The sequence below is a fragment of the Phyllobates terribilis genome, unplaced genomic scaffold (assembly GCF_046119375.1).
Source record: "Phyllobates terribilis strain yellow unplaced genomic scaffold, ASM4611937v1 Scaffold_5__5_contigs__length_657084704, whole genome shotgun sequence".
NCBI lineage: Eukaryota > Metazoa > Chordata > Amphibia > Anura > Dendrobatidae > Phyllobates > Phyllobates terribilis.
This window is the reverse complement of record NW_027362765.1, coordinates 450,752,641-450,769,774: the sequence shown is the minus strand read 5'-3', so window position 1 is coordinate 450,769,774 and position 17,134 is coordinate 450,752,641. Positions and strand designations below refer to the sequence as shown.

At 47.1% G+C, this 17,134-nt stretch overlaps 1 protein-coding gene across 1 annotated transcript in view; it reads right to left on the bottom strand.

The window, feature by feature from the left end:
- The window catches only part of ARL3 (ARF like GTPase 3), a 69,210-nt gene that overhangs the window by 24,769 nt on the left and 27,307 nt on the right, over positions 1-17,134 (bottom strand). The window contains exons 4-5 of the mRNA XM_073685323.1: positions 10,729-10,779; positions 7,421-7,606 (exon numbers count right to left, since the gene is read on the bottom strand). Coding sequence (XP_073541424.1) covers positions 7,421-7,606; positions 10,729-10,779 — 237 coding nt within the window. The remainder of the gene's footprint in view (positions 1-7,420; positions 7,607-10,728; positions 10,780-17,134) is intronic.

The following is a 17,134-nucleotide window of genomic DNA, read 5'->3' as shown; positions in this document are numbered from 1 at the left end:
AACAAAACGCTTGAGTGGTGATTTAACATGTGGATGGCTGGGTGCATCTGTGTCTCGCTTGCTCGGGGGATAGATGGCACAATGACAGTGGCAGTGTGATGCTCTGGGAAAGGGAACCCTTGGGTCCTGACATTCATTGGGAGGTTACTTTGACCACCTGCCCGACCATGGCAATGGTATTCCCTACTGGCAGTGCCCTTTTTCAGCCCCTGCCACATTGCAAAAATTAAGGAACATGACAGGGGTCAAGGTGAAGACATTTCCTTAAAATTCCCCAAATCTCAATCCGATCGAGCATCTGTGGAAAGGCAAATCTGATTGTTGGAGGCTGCACCTCACAGCTGACAAGACATACAGGGCCTGATGCCTCATGAGGTGCTGCGGAGTCCATACCTGGATATGTCCAAGCTGGCAGAATGGGGACGTACACAATACTAGGACGGTGGTTTTACTGTTCTGTCTGATCAGTAACTGATCACTGATCGTTGTGGTAGGAGTCCCGCACTGTTGGCACTTCTTGTAGAAATTCTCCGACATTAATTAGACATGCGATTACATAAGGGGTTACACATTGTTGGACGCTCTGCTGAGCTCAGGATGAGTTCCCCAGATATCCCAACTCCTGCAACAATCAGCAATGCCGTTTCTTCCCTTTCCCACTGGGGCCAATAAGACGCCTGTAGTCCTAGCTGGAATTCAGAGCACACCGAGCTTCTATTATGAAGCCGCTCCTTTAAACAGAGGACACTTATGAAAAATGCATAGTGCCAGGGAGCCGTGATGCAGGCGGCCGTATGTATTTTTCATTAGAATCCTTTATCAATATGGTAAACCTATTTGGAGCACAGAGACAGACTGTGTGTGAAAAGGGAAGGGGGGATGAGAGCTTGAGTGAGAAAGGGAGGGAGCGTGATAGAAAGAGACACGCAGACAGCTGTGGAGCCAGTGAAAGGCAGTCACAGTGACAGGCTCAAAAGAGACAGCCAGCTGCTCGTCAGATTGATATCAGCAGAAAATAAAAAAAAGGAGTGGGATGAGGGGAGCTTAAAGGGGCCGTATGTGCTACGTAGACTGTATACCGGACACGTGGAGGGGCAGCGCGACAGGGAACAAAGGCAAGGAATACACTACAATGGACAAGCAGGCATCAAAGATGTCGGAGAGAGTGGCTGAAAGCAATGGGAAGCGGCGCACAGGTCACCGGAGAGAGAGAGGCTGAAAGCAAGGGGAAGCGGCGCACAGGTCACCGGAGAGAGAGAGGCTGAAAGCAAGGGGAAGCAGCACACAGGTCACCGGAGAGAGAGAGGCTGAAAGCAAGGGGAAGCAGCACACAGGTCACCGGAGAGAGAGGCTGAAAGCAAGGGGAAGCAGCACACAGGTCACCGGAGAGAGAGGCTGAAAGCAATGGGAAGCAGCACACAGGTCACCGGAGAGAGAGGCTGAAAGCAATGGGAAGCAGCACACAGGTCACCGGAGAGAGAGGCTGAAAGCAATGGGAAGCGGCGCACAGGTCACCGGAGAGAGAGGCTGAAAGCAATGGGAAGCAGCACACAGGTCACCGGAGAGAGAGAGGCTGAAAGCAAGGGGAAGCAGCACACAGGTCACCGGAAAGAGAGGCTGAAAGCAATGGGAAGCGGCGCACAGGTCACCGGAGAGAGAGAGGCTGAAAGCAAGGGGAAGCAGCACACAGGTCACCGGAGAGAGAGAGGCTGAAAGCAAGGGGAAGCAGCACACAGGTCACCGGAGAGAGAGAGGCTGAAAGCAAGGGGAAGCAGCACACAGGTCACCGGAGAGAGAGAGGCTGAAAGCAAGGGGAAGCAGCACACAGGTCACTGGAGAGAGAGAGGCTGAAAGCAAGGGGAAGCGGCGCACAAGTCACCGGAGAGAGAGGCTGAAAGCAATGAGAAGCAGCACACAGGTCACCGGAGAGAGAGAGGCTGAAAGCAAGGGGAAGCAGCACACAGGTCACCGGAGAGAGAGGCTGAAAGCAATGGGAAGCGGCGCACAGGTCACCGGAGAGAGAGAGGCTGAAAGCAAGGGGAAGCAGCACACAGGTCACCGGAGAGAGAGGCTGAAAGCAATGGGAAGCGGCGCACAGGTCACCGGAGAGAGAGAGGCTGAAAGCAAGGGGAAGCAGCACACAGGTCACCGGAGAGAGAGGCTGAAAGCAAGGGGAAGCAGCACACAGGTCACCGGAGAGAGAGAGGCTGAAAGCAAGGGGAAGCAGCACACAGGTCACCGGAGAGAGAGGCTGAAAGCAATGGGAAGCGGCGCACAGGTCACCGGAGAGAGAGAGGCTGAAAGCAAGGGGAAGCGGCGCACAGGTCACCGGAGAGAGAGAGGCTGAAAGCAAGGGGAAGCAGCACACAGGTCACCGGAGAGAGAGAGGCTGAAAGCAAGGGGAAGCGGCGCACAGGTCACCGGAGAGAGAGAGGCTGAAAGCAATGGGAAGCAGCACACAGGTCACCGGAGAGAGAGAGGCTGAAAGCAAGGGGAAGCAGCACACAGGTCACCGGAGAGAGAGGCTGAAAGCAATGGGAAGCGGCGCACAGGTCACCGGAGAGAGAGAGGCTGAAAGCAAGGGGAAGCGGCGCACAGGTCACCGGAGAGAGAGAGGCTGAAAGCAAGGGGAAGCAGCACACAGGTCACCGGAGAGAGAGAGGCTGAAAGCAAGGGGAAGCGGCGCACAGGTCACCGGAGAGAGAGGCTGAAAGCAAGGGGAAGCGGCGCACAGGTCACCGGAGAGAGAGAGGCTGAAAGCAATGGGAAGCGGCGCACAGGTCACCGGAGAGAGAGGCTGAAAGCAAGGGGAAGCAGCACACAGGTCACTGGAGAGAGAGAGGCTGAAAGCAAGGGGAAGCAGCACACAGGTCACCGGAGAGAGAGAGGCTGAAAGCAATGGGAAGCGGCGCACAGGTCACCGGAGAGAGAGGCTGAAAGCAAGGGGAAGCAGCACACAGGTCACTGGAGAGAGAGAGGCTGAAAGCAAGGGGAAGCAGCACACAGGTCACTGGAGAGAGAGAGGCTGAAAGCAAGGGGAAGCGGCGCACAGGTCACCGGAGAGAGAGGCTGAAAGCAAGGGGAAGCGGCGCACAGGTCACCAGCCCCCAAGGAAGAAAGGCTGAACATCATGGCAGCGGGACGGAATGTTTACATTTAGTGTGTTGGTAAATAAACAGCGATTCCACATTCACGGCAAATCGTATTATATGGAATAAATATATTGTCGGCGTATAGGACGTTCATGTCACATGGAAGAGGGAGATGTCACAAAGGACAGGATGCAGAATTCTGACTTACCAGCGCTGGTTGGGAGACGACCCTGTAATAGGGTCAATGCCAGATTCAGATATCATATACATTATATTATAAATCACATTCCCCACTATACCTGCACGCGGCGTATGCGCACTACCTCCCACACATTTCCACAGTATTGTTGTGGTTCCCATTGCTTCTGCATTCCCCATAGGAACAGAATGTCCTGAGTGGGCTGAAATGTATATATCTCAGCTTTTCACCAGGGGGGTAAAGACGACACAGCGGGTTGGAAACATGCAAATGCTTTGGAAGATCGATGCTTAAAAACGGTTTTCATGCAGCTTGAAGTTTCCTGAGCCAATTAAAGAGAAGGTGTCATCAGAAAATCACCTTATATTTAATTCAGCTTTTTGTGTAAAATGTATTTGTCAAAATTTTGGCAATTTTTTTTTCCACACTTATACATGTACATTAGCAGCAATAAACTGACTGAGCTTTTCTTTAGTATTGAAGCATCTAATGAGCGTGTGCAAAGGTCATTGTGAAGGGAGGGAAGCTGTGACATCACATATTATGATTGGCTGAAAGTGTGTTATCACCTGGGAATTAAGGTGCTGCCAATCATGGTCATCCTGCCTATGATGTTTCACTGCAGTTTCATCATCATCATCATCATCAGAGGCTGGATTACCTTGCAAGGACAGGAAGTAGGAGTTTAAAATAGTCCCAGTGGCCAGTGTGTAAATTGAAAGATTAATCATTTAGATCATGATAAGCAAAAACACACACACACACACACACACACACACACACACACACACACACACACACACACACACACAAAAAAAAACAATACAAAAAAAGGCATAAATTTGCACTATAATTTATAACAATTTTTGACATAACTGATGACTTGCAGGATGCTTCAATTTCACCCGCTAAACAATAACAATGTAAAATGTGAATTTTCACACAATTTGCACCATAATCTGTAACTTTTCTTCACCATGACAGAGTCATAAAGCTTTGTAAATCTCCCTTTAAATAATATAATGGAAATAATAATAAAAAAATTATATTGTCACGGGTGAGTCAGGTGTAACAGACAGTCGCTCTGCATCTGGCTGCAGAAGGTCATTGCGTTTGGAATTACAGACGTCTTATTAATCCTTCTCACTCTTGGACCCAGTGGCAACCTCCCTCCAGCTCTGATTGACACACCCTGGTCTGGGTGTTTATAAACTCTCAGTCTGCTTCAGGGAGTAAAAGGTGATATTCACATTTTCCCTTGTGAAGGCTTGCAGCTATAGCAGTCGGCTAGCTTCTTCTCTGGTGCCCTTGGAGGACAATTGGCGTTCTCTCTCAGGTGTCTGCTCAAGCTAAGTTTTCCCCCTTTGTTTGTCTCCCTAGTTGTCTTTAGTTTGTAGTGGGGACTGACCAGTGCTCACCCCCCCCTATCAAGGGCCTAGCTCTAGGGATATACAGGGCTTAGGTTTCCTGCTCGGCGATTGGTGTGGAACCACTATAGGGATGGTAGGGTAGGCAGTGTGTTATTAGATCAGTCTAGGAGGTCTCCACTCCCCCTTTCCCTAGTGTCTGGGCTTCGTTCCCCTCATCTTTTCGTGTTGCACTTAGTCTTTCTCACACTCTGCATGACAGATATTCACACCTTGGGTTCCCCCAATGTTTGCCTAATTCGTCAGAATTGACTGACAGGTTTAGCTTTGTTGGATGTTAATTGCAGTCTGAGTAATTAAGGAGGTATTCACATCTCCAAGATCCTATCCCAATATGAAGACGGTATAATATTTTATAAATAATAATCGCAAATACCTCCAATTAGAAATGTAGTATAGTTCTTCTGATTCGCTGTCGCTTACCCCATGGGCAGGGCATTGCGGTAGCTTAGGTATCCATGGTTACGACCACTCATATAGTGACAGTTAGTTATAACTATGGATATCTAACCTACTGCAATGCCCAGCACATGGGGTAATCGACATAGTGAGTCAGAAGAACTATACTGTAGCATACTGTAGCATCGGCATCTCTGCCTCTTGCCGGGCAGAGACGCCGTTCCCCTCACCGCCGCGGTCCTGGTCCAGCGTCTTCCTGCTCCCCTGCTGCTGTGGCGCGCAGCTTCCCAGGCACTGTGCTTAGGGCGCGTGCTCCCTCCCTCTTAAAGGGGCAGCACACCCCGTCCTAAAAAGTCCCCGCTGCCTGTCAGTCCTGCCTTCCAGTCTAACAGTCCAGCCCGCCAGTGTGTCTAATAGTTCTGCCTGCCAGTCTGCCAGTTACCTGCTGTGCCCGCCAGCCTGCCTACCTGGAGCACCTGCCAGTTACCTGCCGTGCCCACCAGCCTGCCGACCCGGAGCACCTGCCAGTTACCTGCCGTGCCTGCCGACCCGGAGAACTTCCAAGTAACCTGTCGTGCCCGCCAGCTTGCCTAACCGGAGCACCTACCAAGTAACTTGTCGTACCCACCAGCTTACCTACCCGGAGCACCTGTCTGGCTATCCGCCGTACAAGCCTGCTTGCCTACCCGGAGAGCCTGTCTGGCTATCAGCCGTACCTGCCTGCTTATCTACCCGGACCACCCGCCAGCTTGCCTGCCGTGCTCATCCTCTGTACCGGTCAGTTCCTGTCATCTGACCCGTGGGAGTCACCTGCTCTCACACAAGGTCGGTCCCAGAGTGGCATCTGGTTCACCTTCCCGGTCCCTCCCTGGTTCACGGAGTCAACTAAGCCGCCGTGTGACCTGGGTCAGGCTGAGTAGGCACTTAGTCACGCCCCTCCTTGCACCGAAGCACAGAGGTTCCACCACCCGGACCCGTAACATATACTACATTTCTAATGGGAGGTATTAGCGAATATTATTATTATTACACCTACTACAAATTGGGATAGGATCTTGCAGATGGGAATACCCATTTAAGAATCGATCTTGTGTCATCCACCCAGCCAAAGTAGTCAGATACAGAAAAGATTCAGGATATGCCATAAATGTTTGATAAATGCAGATCCAACCTCCTGCACAACATCTATGTGGAGAATGGGAGTCCCCTGAGCTGGAGCAGAAAATTAATGGAGAGGCAAATGTAGGGAAATTACAGAAATTGCTGAGCATGGAATCCCAACTCTCCTCATAGATGTGGGCTCCGGAGTTTGGACTTACCTGTTATTATTAGACATTTACAGTATATGTTGTGCATTTTCCAGGACTTTTAAAGCCAATAGTCTTGGCTTAGTAAAAAACTTATAAGTTTCATGATTTGAAACTGAACCCTGCGAGGTTGGAAAAATTCTTTACTTCCAAAAGCAAAAACACACATATATAACATTACACCCTACAAAAGTGTCCACACACAGATTAGTGACAACCTCAGTCAAAATATGTCTCTGGTGAGATCAGATGAACAGGATCCCAGCTCCCCAGGCAAACAGACGATTTTGCTGTAAGAAGAGGTGACCAATAAGACTGGCAGCTGCAAGGGTATAGGCCCCATACACATTAGACCAACCAACGGGTATGGGGGCCTTCCGAATGGATCCTGCATATCCGATTTCAGACTGACAATCCTCTTATTCCCAGCGAAATAAGCCGCCGCCAGAAAAGCCTGACAGCAGCTCTCTCGTAGAGAACAAAGGGTTCAGGATAGACAGTTGTTGGCTGAACAACCGATCAGCTGACAGCTTTCTACCATGTATGAGGCTACTTACTTCTGAGGTTTCTGCCCTGGAAATTCAAGGCTAAAACAGACAAACTCATTTTTTTTAATGTTTTGTATCAAACTGAAGGGAATAAAGCCAGAAAAAAAAGAGCACTGATAGGGTTAATATGTAAGAACGTAGAGAGAGAAAAAAAAACAAAAACAGATAGATGAAGGCTCACCTTATGTGGTCCTCAGTTAAGTTTTCTAGACCCTACTGGGATACTAATGGTGCCCCACAGGACTAGAAATGTGTAATTAAATACCATACAAAGGAATAGTATGGAAGGCGCAGATGACCAGCAGATAGCAGGCCTTTGTATGGCATTTAATTATACCTTTCTATTACAGTGATTGTAGAAAACAGGGTGCAGAATCAAAGGAACAGCAGAACTACAAAAACCTGTATTAAATGCTATTGAATGTATTATCTAGGAAAGGTCACCCACCTGTACTCCCTCTCCTGTGAGGGCTGAACAAGACTGAATCTGCCAGACTCTGTCCCTGATTGTGTGCAAATTTAGGCCTTCCGCTATTTCGGAGGCCGGTGCAGCTGTCAGTAAATCCTGTTTATTAGCAAAGATCAGCACAGGGACTCCGCTCAGCTTCTCCTCGTCCAAAAGTTCAGCCAACTCCTTTAAATATAAAAAACGAAAAAAACAGGTAAGAGATCTGTGACAGGTCACTTGCTCTCTTGAGTCTATGTATGAGATAAACTACAAGGTCCATTATCAGTAAATATGATCCGGCAGATGTACGTTTCCCAGTTAGCCAGTTTGGAGAACTGCATCATCCAGAGAGAAGTCACATAGAAAAGCTTGAAATGGCGAGATCAAGGCAAATGATTTCCAGATAGGTCTGTGGTACATCTGGAGAGATCACATAGGTGAAGTCGAACCTTGAACTCCCACGGATGTGCAGAATAGTTTCTATAGAGCGGTCAACTCCCTTTTCACAGCTAAGAAACGAGGATTAGGGTGTGTTCATACAACGCATTTTTTACAGCGTTTTTTTTTTCTCTTCTAAAACAAAAAATGCTGTGGTTTACAGTATCAGCAAAGTGAAGGAGGTTTCAAAAATCTCATTCACACATTGCATTTTTTTTCCTTGCGTTTTTTTAAATCTGCAGCATGTTAATTCTTTCAGCATTTTTGCAGCTTAAAAATAAGTAAAAATTCCAGCAACGTGAATCCTAAAATGACAAATAGAAAAAAACAAAACAAAAACAAATCCATCCAAACCCAATAAAAAAGCAGATGCGTTTCACACATAGTCCTTACTCAAAAGCAGACGCACTTCAGACAGTCCTTAATTATTGCAAGTAGTAAGGACTGTGTCTGAAAGGGGTTTGCTTTTGAGTTAAGGCCCCGTCACACATAACGAGATAGCTAGCGAGATCGTTGATACGTCATGGTATTTGTGACGCAATAGCGATCTCACTAGCGATCTCGTTATGTCGGACAGGTAGCAACGATCAGGCCCCTGCTGTGAGATCGCTGATCGTTACAAAGCTTCCTGGACCATTCCTGGATCGTTGCGCTCCCGCTGGGCAGTGTGCATCGCTGTATGTGACACCTAACCAACGAACTCGTTAGCGATTCAGAACTGAGACACGTAGGCGTGCATAAATTGGACTTTTCCGCGCCCCTCATCCCCGATAGGTGGTCGCTACAGCGTTCTCATTTTCCGTCGTGCATAAAGAAGGCAACAGAATAGCGATTCCATCCTTTGTTTCTGACCTCGTGCTGGATTTCAGATCCTAGCAGAATTCTCCGGGCTGTTGATATCCATTCATTCGAGTTCTGATTTTGCAGATTGTTGTAGCGACCAAGGCCGCCCAATCAGAACGCAGTAGCGTCCACCAATCGGAAATGAGGGGGCGCGGAAAAGTAATTTTATGCACGACTTTGTGACACAGTACATTCCCTATCAAGGTGTGGATCGTTGAAATAGCTGCTGTGTGAAAGCGTCCCAACGACCGCCGAGATCGTTAGTTAGATCGCTGGGGCGGCCGAAATCGTTGGGAAGTTCTGCATGTTTGACAGCTCCCCAGCGATCACGAAACTACTCTCCAGCAATCCCAAAACCGTGACGTAATAACGATCTCGCTAGCAACCTCGTTATGTGCGACAGGGCCTTAAGGACTGTGTCTGAAAGGCGTTTGGTTTTGAGTAAGGACTGTGTCTGAAAGGCGTTTGCTTTTGAGTAAGGACTGTGTCTGAAAGGCGTTTGCTTTTGAGTAAGGACTGTGTCTGAAAGGCGTTTGCTTTTGAGTAAGGACTGTGTCTGAAAGGCGTTTGCTTTTGAGTAAGGACTGTGTCTGAAAGGCGTTTGCTTTTGAGTAAGGACTGTGTCTGAAAGGCGTCTGCTTTTGAGTAAGGACTGTGTCTGAAAGGCGTCTGCTTTTGAGTAAGGACTGTGTCTGAAAGGCGTCTGCTTTTGAGTAAGGACTGTGTCTGAAAGGCGTCTGCTTTTGAGTAAGGACTGTGTCTGAAAGGCGTCTGCTTTTGAGTAAGGACTGTGTCTGAAAGGCGTCTGCTTTTGAGTAAGGACTGTGTCTGAAAGGCGTCTGCTTTTTTTATTGGTGTTGGATGAATTTTTTTTCTGGCTTTTTTCTATTTACTAAATTGACATTTCAGGATTCATGCTGTTGGAATTTTTTTCTCTTTCTGTTTCGAAAACTTGATCAACTACAAGGTTTCCATGGATCCTGAATCTCAGATGAGCTTACCTTCCCTTGGTTTTCTCTGCATGTAAGAAAAACAAAAACAACCAAAAACGTACGTAAAACCAAGTGCATTGTAAAGTGTTTTTCCTGTCACCGCTCTGGTTTTTGGTGCCGAGAAAATGCTGCAAAAACACAATGTGTGGACATGCCCTTAGATGTGGTGGATGTCTAAATACTAACCCTTTATTCCCCCAGGAGTTTCCAGGAGGGACTGGCAGCTGTGTTGCTGCCTCTTTCTGTGGCACATGTGCATAGCTGTGAGTTTAGTTGAACTACGTAAGGCCTATGTGGCCATTCAGGCAAAATAAGCAATGTAGAAGCCCTGTATCGACTCAGCCCATGAGGGGGATGTGCTGTTGACAACAATAACTAAAAAAAACAGCTTTCAGGGTTGGTACCAAGATATGATGTTATCCCCTATCCCCAGGACAGGTAATAACTTCCTGATTGCTGCTACTTCCAAAGATAGGGTCCCCCACCGATCCCGAGAACAGGGCTCCAATCTGTTACGGATAGTTTACCCGAGGAGTTAAAAGGGTACTTTCCTTTCAATTAAATCTCTCTCCTTTCTGCAGTTCGCTATAAAAAAAAAACAAACTGCGCTGTACTCACCTGCCCTGGGTCAACAGGCGAGTCTTTGCCGCTGTTCCCAGTGTCTGTCGTTTGGCTATGGCGCTGATGTCTTTAACAGCGCACTTGCCGATTGGTGAGCCCATCGGCTCTGAACGGCACGTCCCCATGTAAACGCTAAGATCACTGTTTGACTTCCGCTCCGTCAAGGAGATGTCAGCCCCACAGCCAATGCCAGCCACCGTCAACAATGACAGAAACTCGCCGGTGGGACCGGGGAAGGTCAGTACAACGTGGTTTGTTTGTTTTTATAGTAAACTGCAGCCAGGGAAGAAATTTAATTGAAAGGGAACAGGCCCTTTAAGTCATCAATACCATAGTAATGGAAAACCCCTTTAAACAATTGTGCAAAGATTACAAATATAAGGTCAAACAGAAAAAGGCAAGATCAATACCAACCTGACCCGTTTCTTCAAAACGTTTTCTGTCTGCGCTGTCAATGACGTATATCTGAATAGGGATGAAAGGAAGAGGTCTTCATTAGGCTACGCTTTTGACTCTGTGTGTCTTTGTTGCATCATGAACGCTGCGTCTTACAGTTCCAGCAAAGTGGACTGGATTTATAGAAATCTCCTGTCCGCTGTGCTTTTTTAACGCAGTGTAAACGGACTTGCGGTGTGTTATTTCAATCTGTGCAGTCATTCATGAGATTCAAACCCCTTATTATTCTCGTTTTTATATAGGGATTTTTTAACACATGGAATAGAATAGGCCAAAATGTTGGGCAGCTTGGGACCCCAACTACCATAATCACCTGATCAAGCCTCCCCCTGCTCCTGTTACATAAGAGTTTGTGAATGTGGGAACTAATTAACGTTAACATGAGTATAAAAATAGACCCAATGGATCATCGTGGACCTTAATGAAACCTCCACCATCAGTATTCAAAACTGAGTCTTGAGTCTCCCAAAAATTCAAAAACTTCATTGAATACAAACTACAAAATTTCTTAAAGTGGTATTCCATTAACAATAAGTTATCCACTTAGATATGATAGATGATAAGTTCTAGACCATACATGTCAAACTCTGGCACGTGAGCCAAATCTGGCCCGCAGGGTGATTATATCTGGCCCGCGACACCAGAACTATTACCACTACGTGGGGCCCATTATTCTGTATGGAGGACTACGTGGGGCCCATTATTCTGTATGGAGGACTATGTGGGGCCCATTATTCTATATGGAGGACTATGTGGGACCCATTATTCTGTATGGAGGACTACGAGGGGCCCATTATTCTGTATGGAGGACTACGTGGGGCCCATTATTCTGTATGGAGGACTACGTGGGGCCCATTATTCTGTATGGACGACTACGTGGGGCCCATTATTCTGTATGGAGGACTACGTGGGGCCCATTATTCTGTATGGAGGACTACGTGGGGCCCATTATTCTGTATGGAGGACTACGTGGGGCCCATTATTCTGTATGGAGGACTACGTGGGGCCCATTATTCTGTATGGAGGACTACGTGGGGCCCATTATTCTGTATGGACGACTACGTGGGGCCCATTATTCTGTATGGACGACTACGTGGGGCCCATTATTCTGTATGGACGACTACGTGGGGCCCATTATTCTGTATGGACGACTACGTGGGGCCCATTATTCTGTATGGACGACTACGTGGGGCCCATTATTCTGTATGGACGACTACGTGGGGCCCATTATTCTGTATGGAGGACTACGTGGGGCCCATTATTCTGTATGGAGGACTACGTGGGGCCCATTATTCTGTATGGAGGACTACGTGGGGCCCATTATTCTGTATGGAGGACTACGTGGGGCCCATTATTCTGTATGGACGACTACGTGGGGCCCATTATTCTGTATGGACGACTACGTGGGGCCCATTATTCTGTATGGAGGACTACGTGGGGCCCATTATTCTGTATGGAGGACTACGTGGGGCCCATTATTCTGTATGGAGGACTATGTGGGGCCCATTATTCTGTATGGAGGACTATGTGGGGCCCATTATTCTGTATGGAGGACTATGTGGGGCCCATTATTCTGTATGGAGGACTATGTGGGGCCCATTACTCTGTATGGAGGACTATGTGGGGCCCATTACTCTGTATGGAGGAATATGTGGGGCCCATTACTCTGTATTGAGGACTATGTGGGGCCCATTACTCTGTATGGAGGACTATATGGGGCCTATTATTCTGTATACTGGTTGGCCTGCGACTTTGTCCAAGTTTTTCGTTTTGGCCCTCTGTGTGTTTGAGTTTGACATCCCTGTTCTAAACAGATGAAAGATCGGCAGATGAGTCATTCACCAATTAGGAGAGCTTTTGTTCCCAGTTGCTTGAACGCCACTCCATTTATAGCCAAGCCCTGTACTCTTATATCCATCAGTCTCTTAAAAAATGAATGAAGCAAAGGTCAAGCTTTCACATCGCCGCTCCATCCAGATGGGGGACAAAAGTGACCCATTCTGGCAATAGGTGTCTCAGTGGTGGGAGCCGCAGTCTAGAAAATTATCACTTACAGTGGCATGTAAAACTTTGGGCACCCCTGGTCAAATTTACTGTTATTGTGAACAGTTAAAGGGGTTTTCCCACGAACAAAGTTAATTTTAAAGTTGATTTTATTCAATAGGTCTTGGAATACACTAAGGTTACTTACTGGTAGCCAGTTTTTCCAGAACCCTTGACAGCACACCTGAGAGAGGGATCCGCCCCACTAAAGACAGGAAACTGTCTGAAATAAAAGGGCGGTACCTCTCCCCCGCTTAAGTTGGTTACAGAGCATGAGAGGACCTCCGCAGAAAAAAGTTATACATATGACCAACACCTACATCACACAAGGACCCAAACTATAGTGCACACCCATATGATGATAAAAAAAGGGGTGGGGGTGGGAATATACGGGTACTGTCATGGATTCTGGAAAAACTGGCTACCGGTAAGTAACCTTAGTGTTTGCCCTTCACCCATGACAGCACACCTGAGAGACTTTTGGAGAATGTGAATCACCTTAGGGAGGGACCACCGCCTGAAGCACCCTTCTCTCAAAAGGTAAGGTCAACAGAGGAGGACAGATCCAGCCTATAGTGCTTAAAGAAGGTGGACGGTGTGGACCAAGTAGCAGCCTTACATATCTGGTCTATTCATACCTCTGCTCTTTCTGCCCATGAGGTCGCCACAGCTCAGGTGGAATGAGCCTTGATACCATCCGGGACCAGAGCACCACTAGACAAGTAGGCTATACTAATGGCCTCCCTAAGCCATCTAGCTATGGTACATGTTGTTACATCGCGACCTCCTCACATCTAGATTATGAAATCTAGCCTCTCCTAAGTTTTTAGGATTGTTCCAAAACTAAGGTAAGATGATCTCTTGAGTACGATGGAATTTTGACGCCACTTTAGGGACATATGCTGGATCTGGCCTTAGTACAATTCTGTCTTCATATACAGTGCCTACAAGTAGTATTCAACCCCCTGCAGATTTACCTGGTTTGATAAGATGCAAATAAGTTAGAGCCTTCAAACTGCAAACGAGAGTAGGTTTTATGAACAGAAACATAAATCTTACAAACCAAAAAGTTATGTTGCTCAGTTGAATTTTATTAAATTTTAAACATAAAAGTGTGGGTCAATTATTATACAACCCCTATGTTTAATATTTTGTGGAATAACCCTTGTTTGCAATTACAGCTAATAATCGTCTTTTATAAGACCTGATCAGGCCGGCACAGGTCTGTGGAGTTATCTTGGCCCACTCCTCCATGCAGATCTTCTCCAAGTTATCTAGGTTCTTTGGGTGTCTCATGTGGACTTTATTCTTGAGCTCCTTCCACAAGTTTTCAATTGGGTTAAGGTCAGGAGGCTGACTAGGCCAATCCAACACCTTGACTTTTTCCCTCTTGAACCAGGCCTTGGTTTTCTTGGCTGTGTGCTTTGGGTCGTTGTCTTGTTGGAAGATGAAATTATGACCCATCTTAAGATCCTTGATGGGGGAGCGGAGGTTCTTGGCCAAAATCTCCAGGTAGGCCGTGCTATCCATCTTCCCATGGATGCGGACCAGATGGCCAGGCCCCTTGGCAGAGAAACAGCCCCACAGCATGATGCTGCCACCACCATGCTTGACTGTATGGATGGTATTCTTGGGGTCGTATGCAGTGCCATCCAGTCTCCAAACGTCACGTGTGTGGTTGGCACCAAAGATCTCGATCTTGGTCTCATCAGACCATAGAACCTTGAACCAGTCTGTCTCAGAGTCCTCCAAGTGATCATGAGCAAACTGTAGACGAGCCTTGACATGACGCTTTGAAAGTAAAGGTACCTTACGGGCTCGTCTGGAACGGAGACCATTGTGGTGGAGTACGTTACTTATGGTATTGACTGAAACCAATGTCCCCACTGCCATGAGATCTTCCCAGAGCTCCTTCCTTGTTGTCCTTGGGTTAGCCTTGACTCTTCGGACAAGCCTGGCCTCGGCACGGGAGGACACTTTCAAAGGCTGTCCTGGCCGTGGAAGGCTAACCGTAGTTCCATAAGCCTTCCACTTACGGATGATGCTCCCAACAGTGGAGACAGGTAGGCCCAACTCTTTGGAAAGCCTTGTGACCCTCCACGATCTTGTCTCTGATGGCCTTGGAATGCTCCTTTGTCTTTCCCATGTTGACCATGTCTGAGTGCTGTTCACAAGTTTGGGGAGGGTCTTAAATAGTCAGAAAAGGCTGGCAAAAGAGATCTTTAATCCACACATGTGAAGCTCATTATTCTTGGTGCCTGAACTACTTCTTAATACTTTAGGGGGACCAAACAGAATTCTTGTGGTTTGAGGGGTTGAATAATAAATGACACTCTGAATTAACTTTTAACGTTTTTAAAAAACAAAAAAAACAAAAACAAAAACAAAATTTGCTGCAGTGCATTTCCCACTTCCAGGCTGATCTACAGTACAAATGTCACAATGCCAAGTTAATTCCGCATGTGTCAACCAGCTAAATCTGCAGGGGGTTGAATACTACTTGTAGGCACTGTATTTGCGTATATGGAGGGTTGACTGAAAGGGACTGCAGGTCACTCACGCTACGCACTGATGTTAATGTCACTAATAAAATAGTTTTAAAAAGGTAAGAATTTTGGTGAAAGATCCTGTAGAGGCTCAAATGGGTCTCCCATTAGAGCATTCAGTACCAGATTCAGGTCCCAGGGGGGAATTCTGGGAACCCGAACCAGTCTGGATCTGTCACAGGCCTTAATGAACTTTGAAACCCATCTGTTACCAGCCAGGTTACAATTATACAATGCCCCTAGCGCTGACACCTGCACTTTAAGTGTTCTGGTGGCTAACCCCAGATCGTACCCTTTTTATAGGAACTCTAGGATGGCCCCTATCGGAGGTTTATCAGTTAACGGGGTCCCTAAAAACTTTAGGAATTTTTCCCATGTACTGCCATAAATTTTAGTTGTTATAGGTTTCCTGCTGCTGAGCAGAGTGGAAACTATGCATGGGGAAAACCCTTTGTTACTTAATATTGCCCTCTCAAATTCCACGCTGCAAGATGGAAACCTTTGACTTGTGAGTGGAACACTGGCCCTTGCAATTGAAGGTCCGGCCTCTCCGGCAGGATCCAAGGATCCGACATTGACATCAGCCGAAGTAGAGAAAACCAAGGTCTTTTTGGCCAAAAGAGGGCGATTAGAATTATTCTCGCCTGATCCTCTCTGATTTTTCTCACTACTGCCGGAATCATCACTATTGGAGGAAAGGCGTAGGCTTTTTTGAATTTCCAAGGTACCTGGAGGGCATCTACTAGATATGGTTTCTCTGTTGGGTCTAACGAACAGAACTTTTCTACTTTCCTGTTGGATCTGCTGGCAAACAGATCTCTCTCTGGCAATACCCATAGCTGGACTATCTGTTGAAATATCACATGGTTTAGGGCCCACTCCATCTGTCTTAATCTGTTGCGGCTCAGAAAGTCTGCCTTTGTATTCTCTAACCCCCTTATGTGTAATGCCGTGAGGGAGAGAAGATGATGTTCCGACAGTTGAAAAAGTCTGTCTACCACTATCATAAGGGAGTGAGATCTTGTTTCCCCTTGATGATTTATGTATGCCACTGTTTGGTTGTCCGACATAATTTGGACATGGTGACCCTGAACGTGAGGTAGGAAGCCTTCTAGAGATTTCTCTACTGGCCATAGCTCTTTTAGGTTTGACGATTCCTTCTTTTCGAGGCCTTTCCAGAATCCCTGGAGTAAGTGGTCTGCTAGATGAGCTCCCCAGCCTGAGCTGCTTGCATCGGTTGTTATTATGCAGTCGACAGGTATGGACCACTGCATTCCTGAAGTTAATTTTTTTTCTGGCTGTCCATGAGAGGGAGTGTATGACCTCTAAGGAAAGAACTACCTTCCCTTCTAGATATCAGTTTAATAACTTCTGTGCGGACAAGATTTCCCACTGGAGTTGTCTCATGTGAAACTGTGCCCATCTGACCGCTGGGAGACATGAAGTCATAGTTCCCAACAGAGACATCGGTCTCCTCAATGTCATTGTCGGAGACTTGATTGCTTCCAAGGCCAAATGTATCACTTTGTTTATTTTGTCCTCTGGCAGGAAACAGGATTGTTGCTCGGAGTTCAGGACCAGGACTAAAGAGATTTTTGAAGGTGTCAGTTTCGATTTTTGAGCATTCACCAACCAACCTAGTTTTTGCAGGATTGCTGTGACCTCCGTCAGTTGAGGTGAACAGTGGTCTTCCGATTTTCCTACCACAAGAAAATCGTCCAAGTATGGGATGATGACTATGTTCTTGATGCGCAAGAAGGCCGTCATCTCCGTCA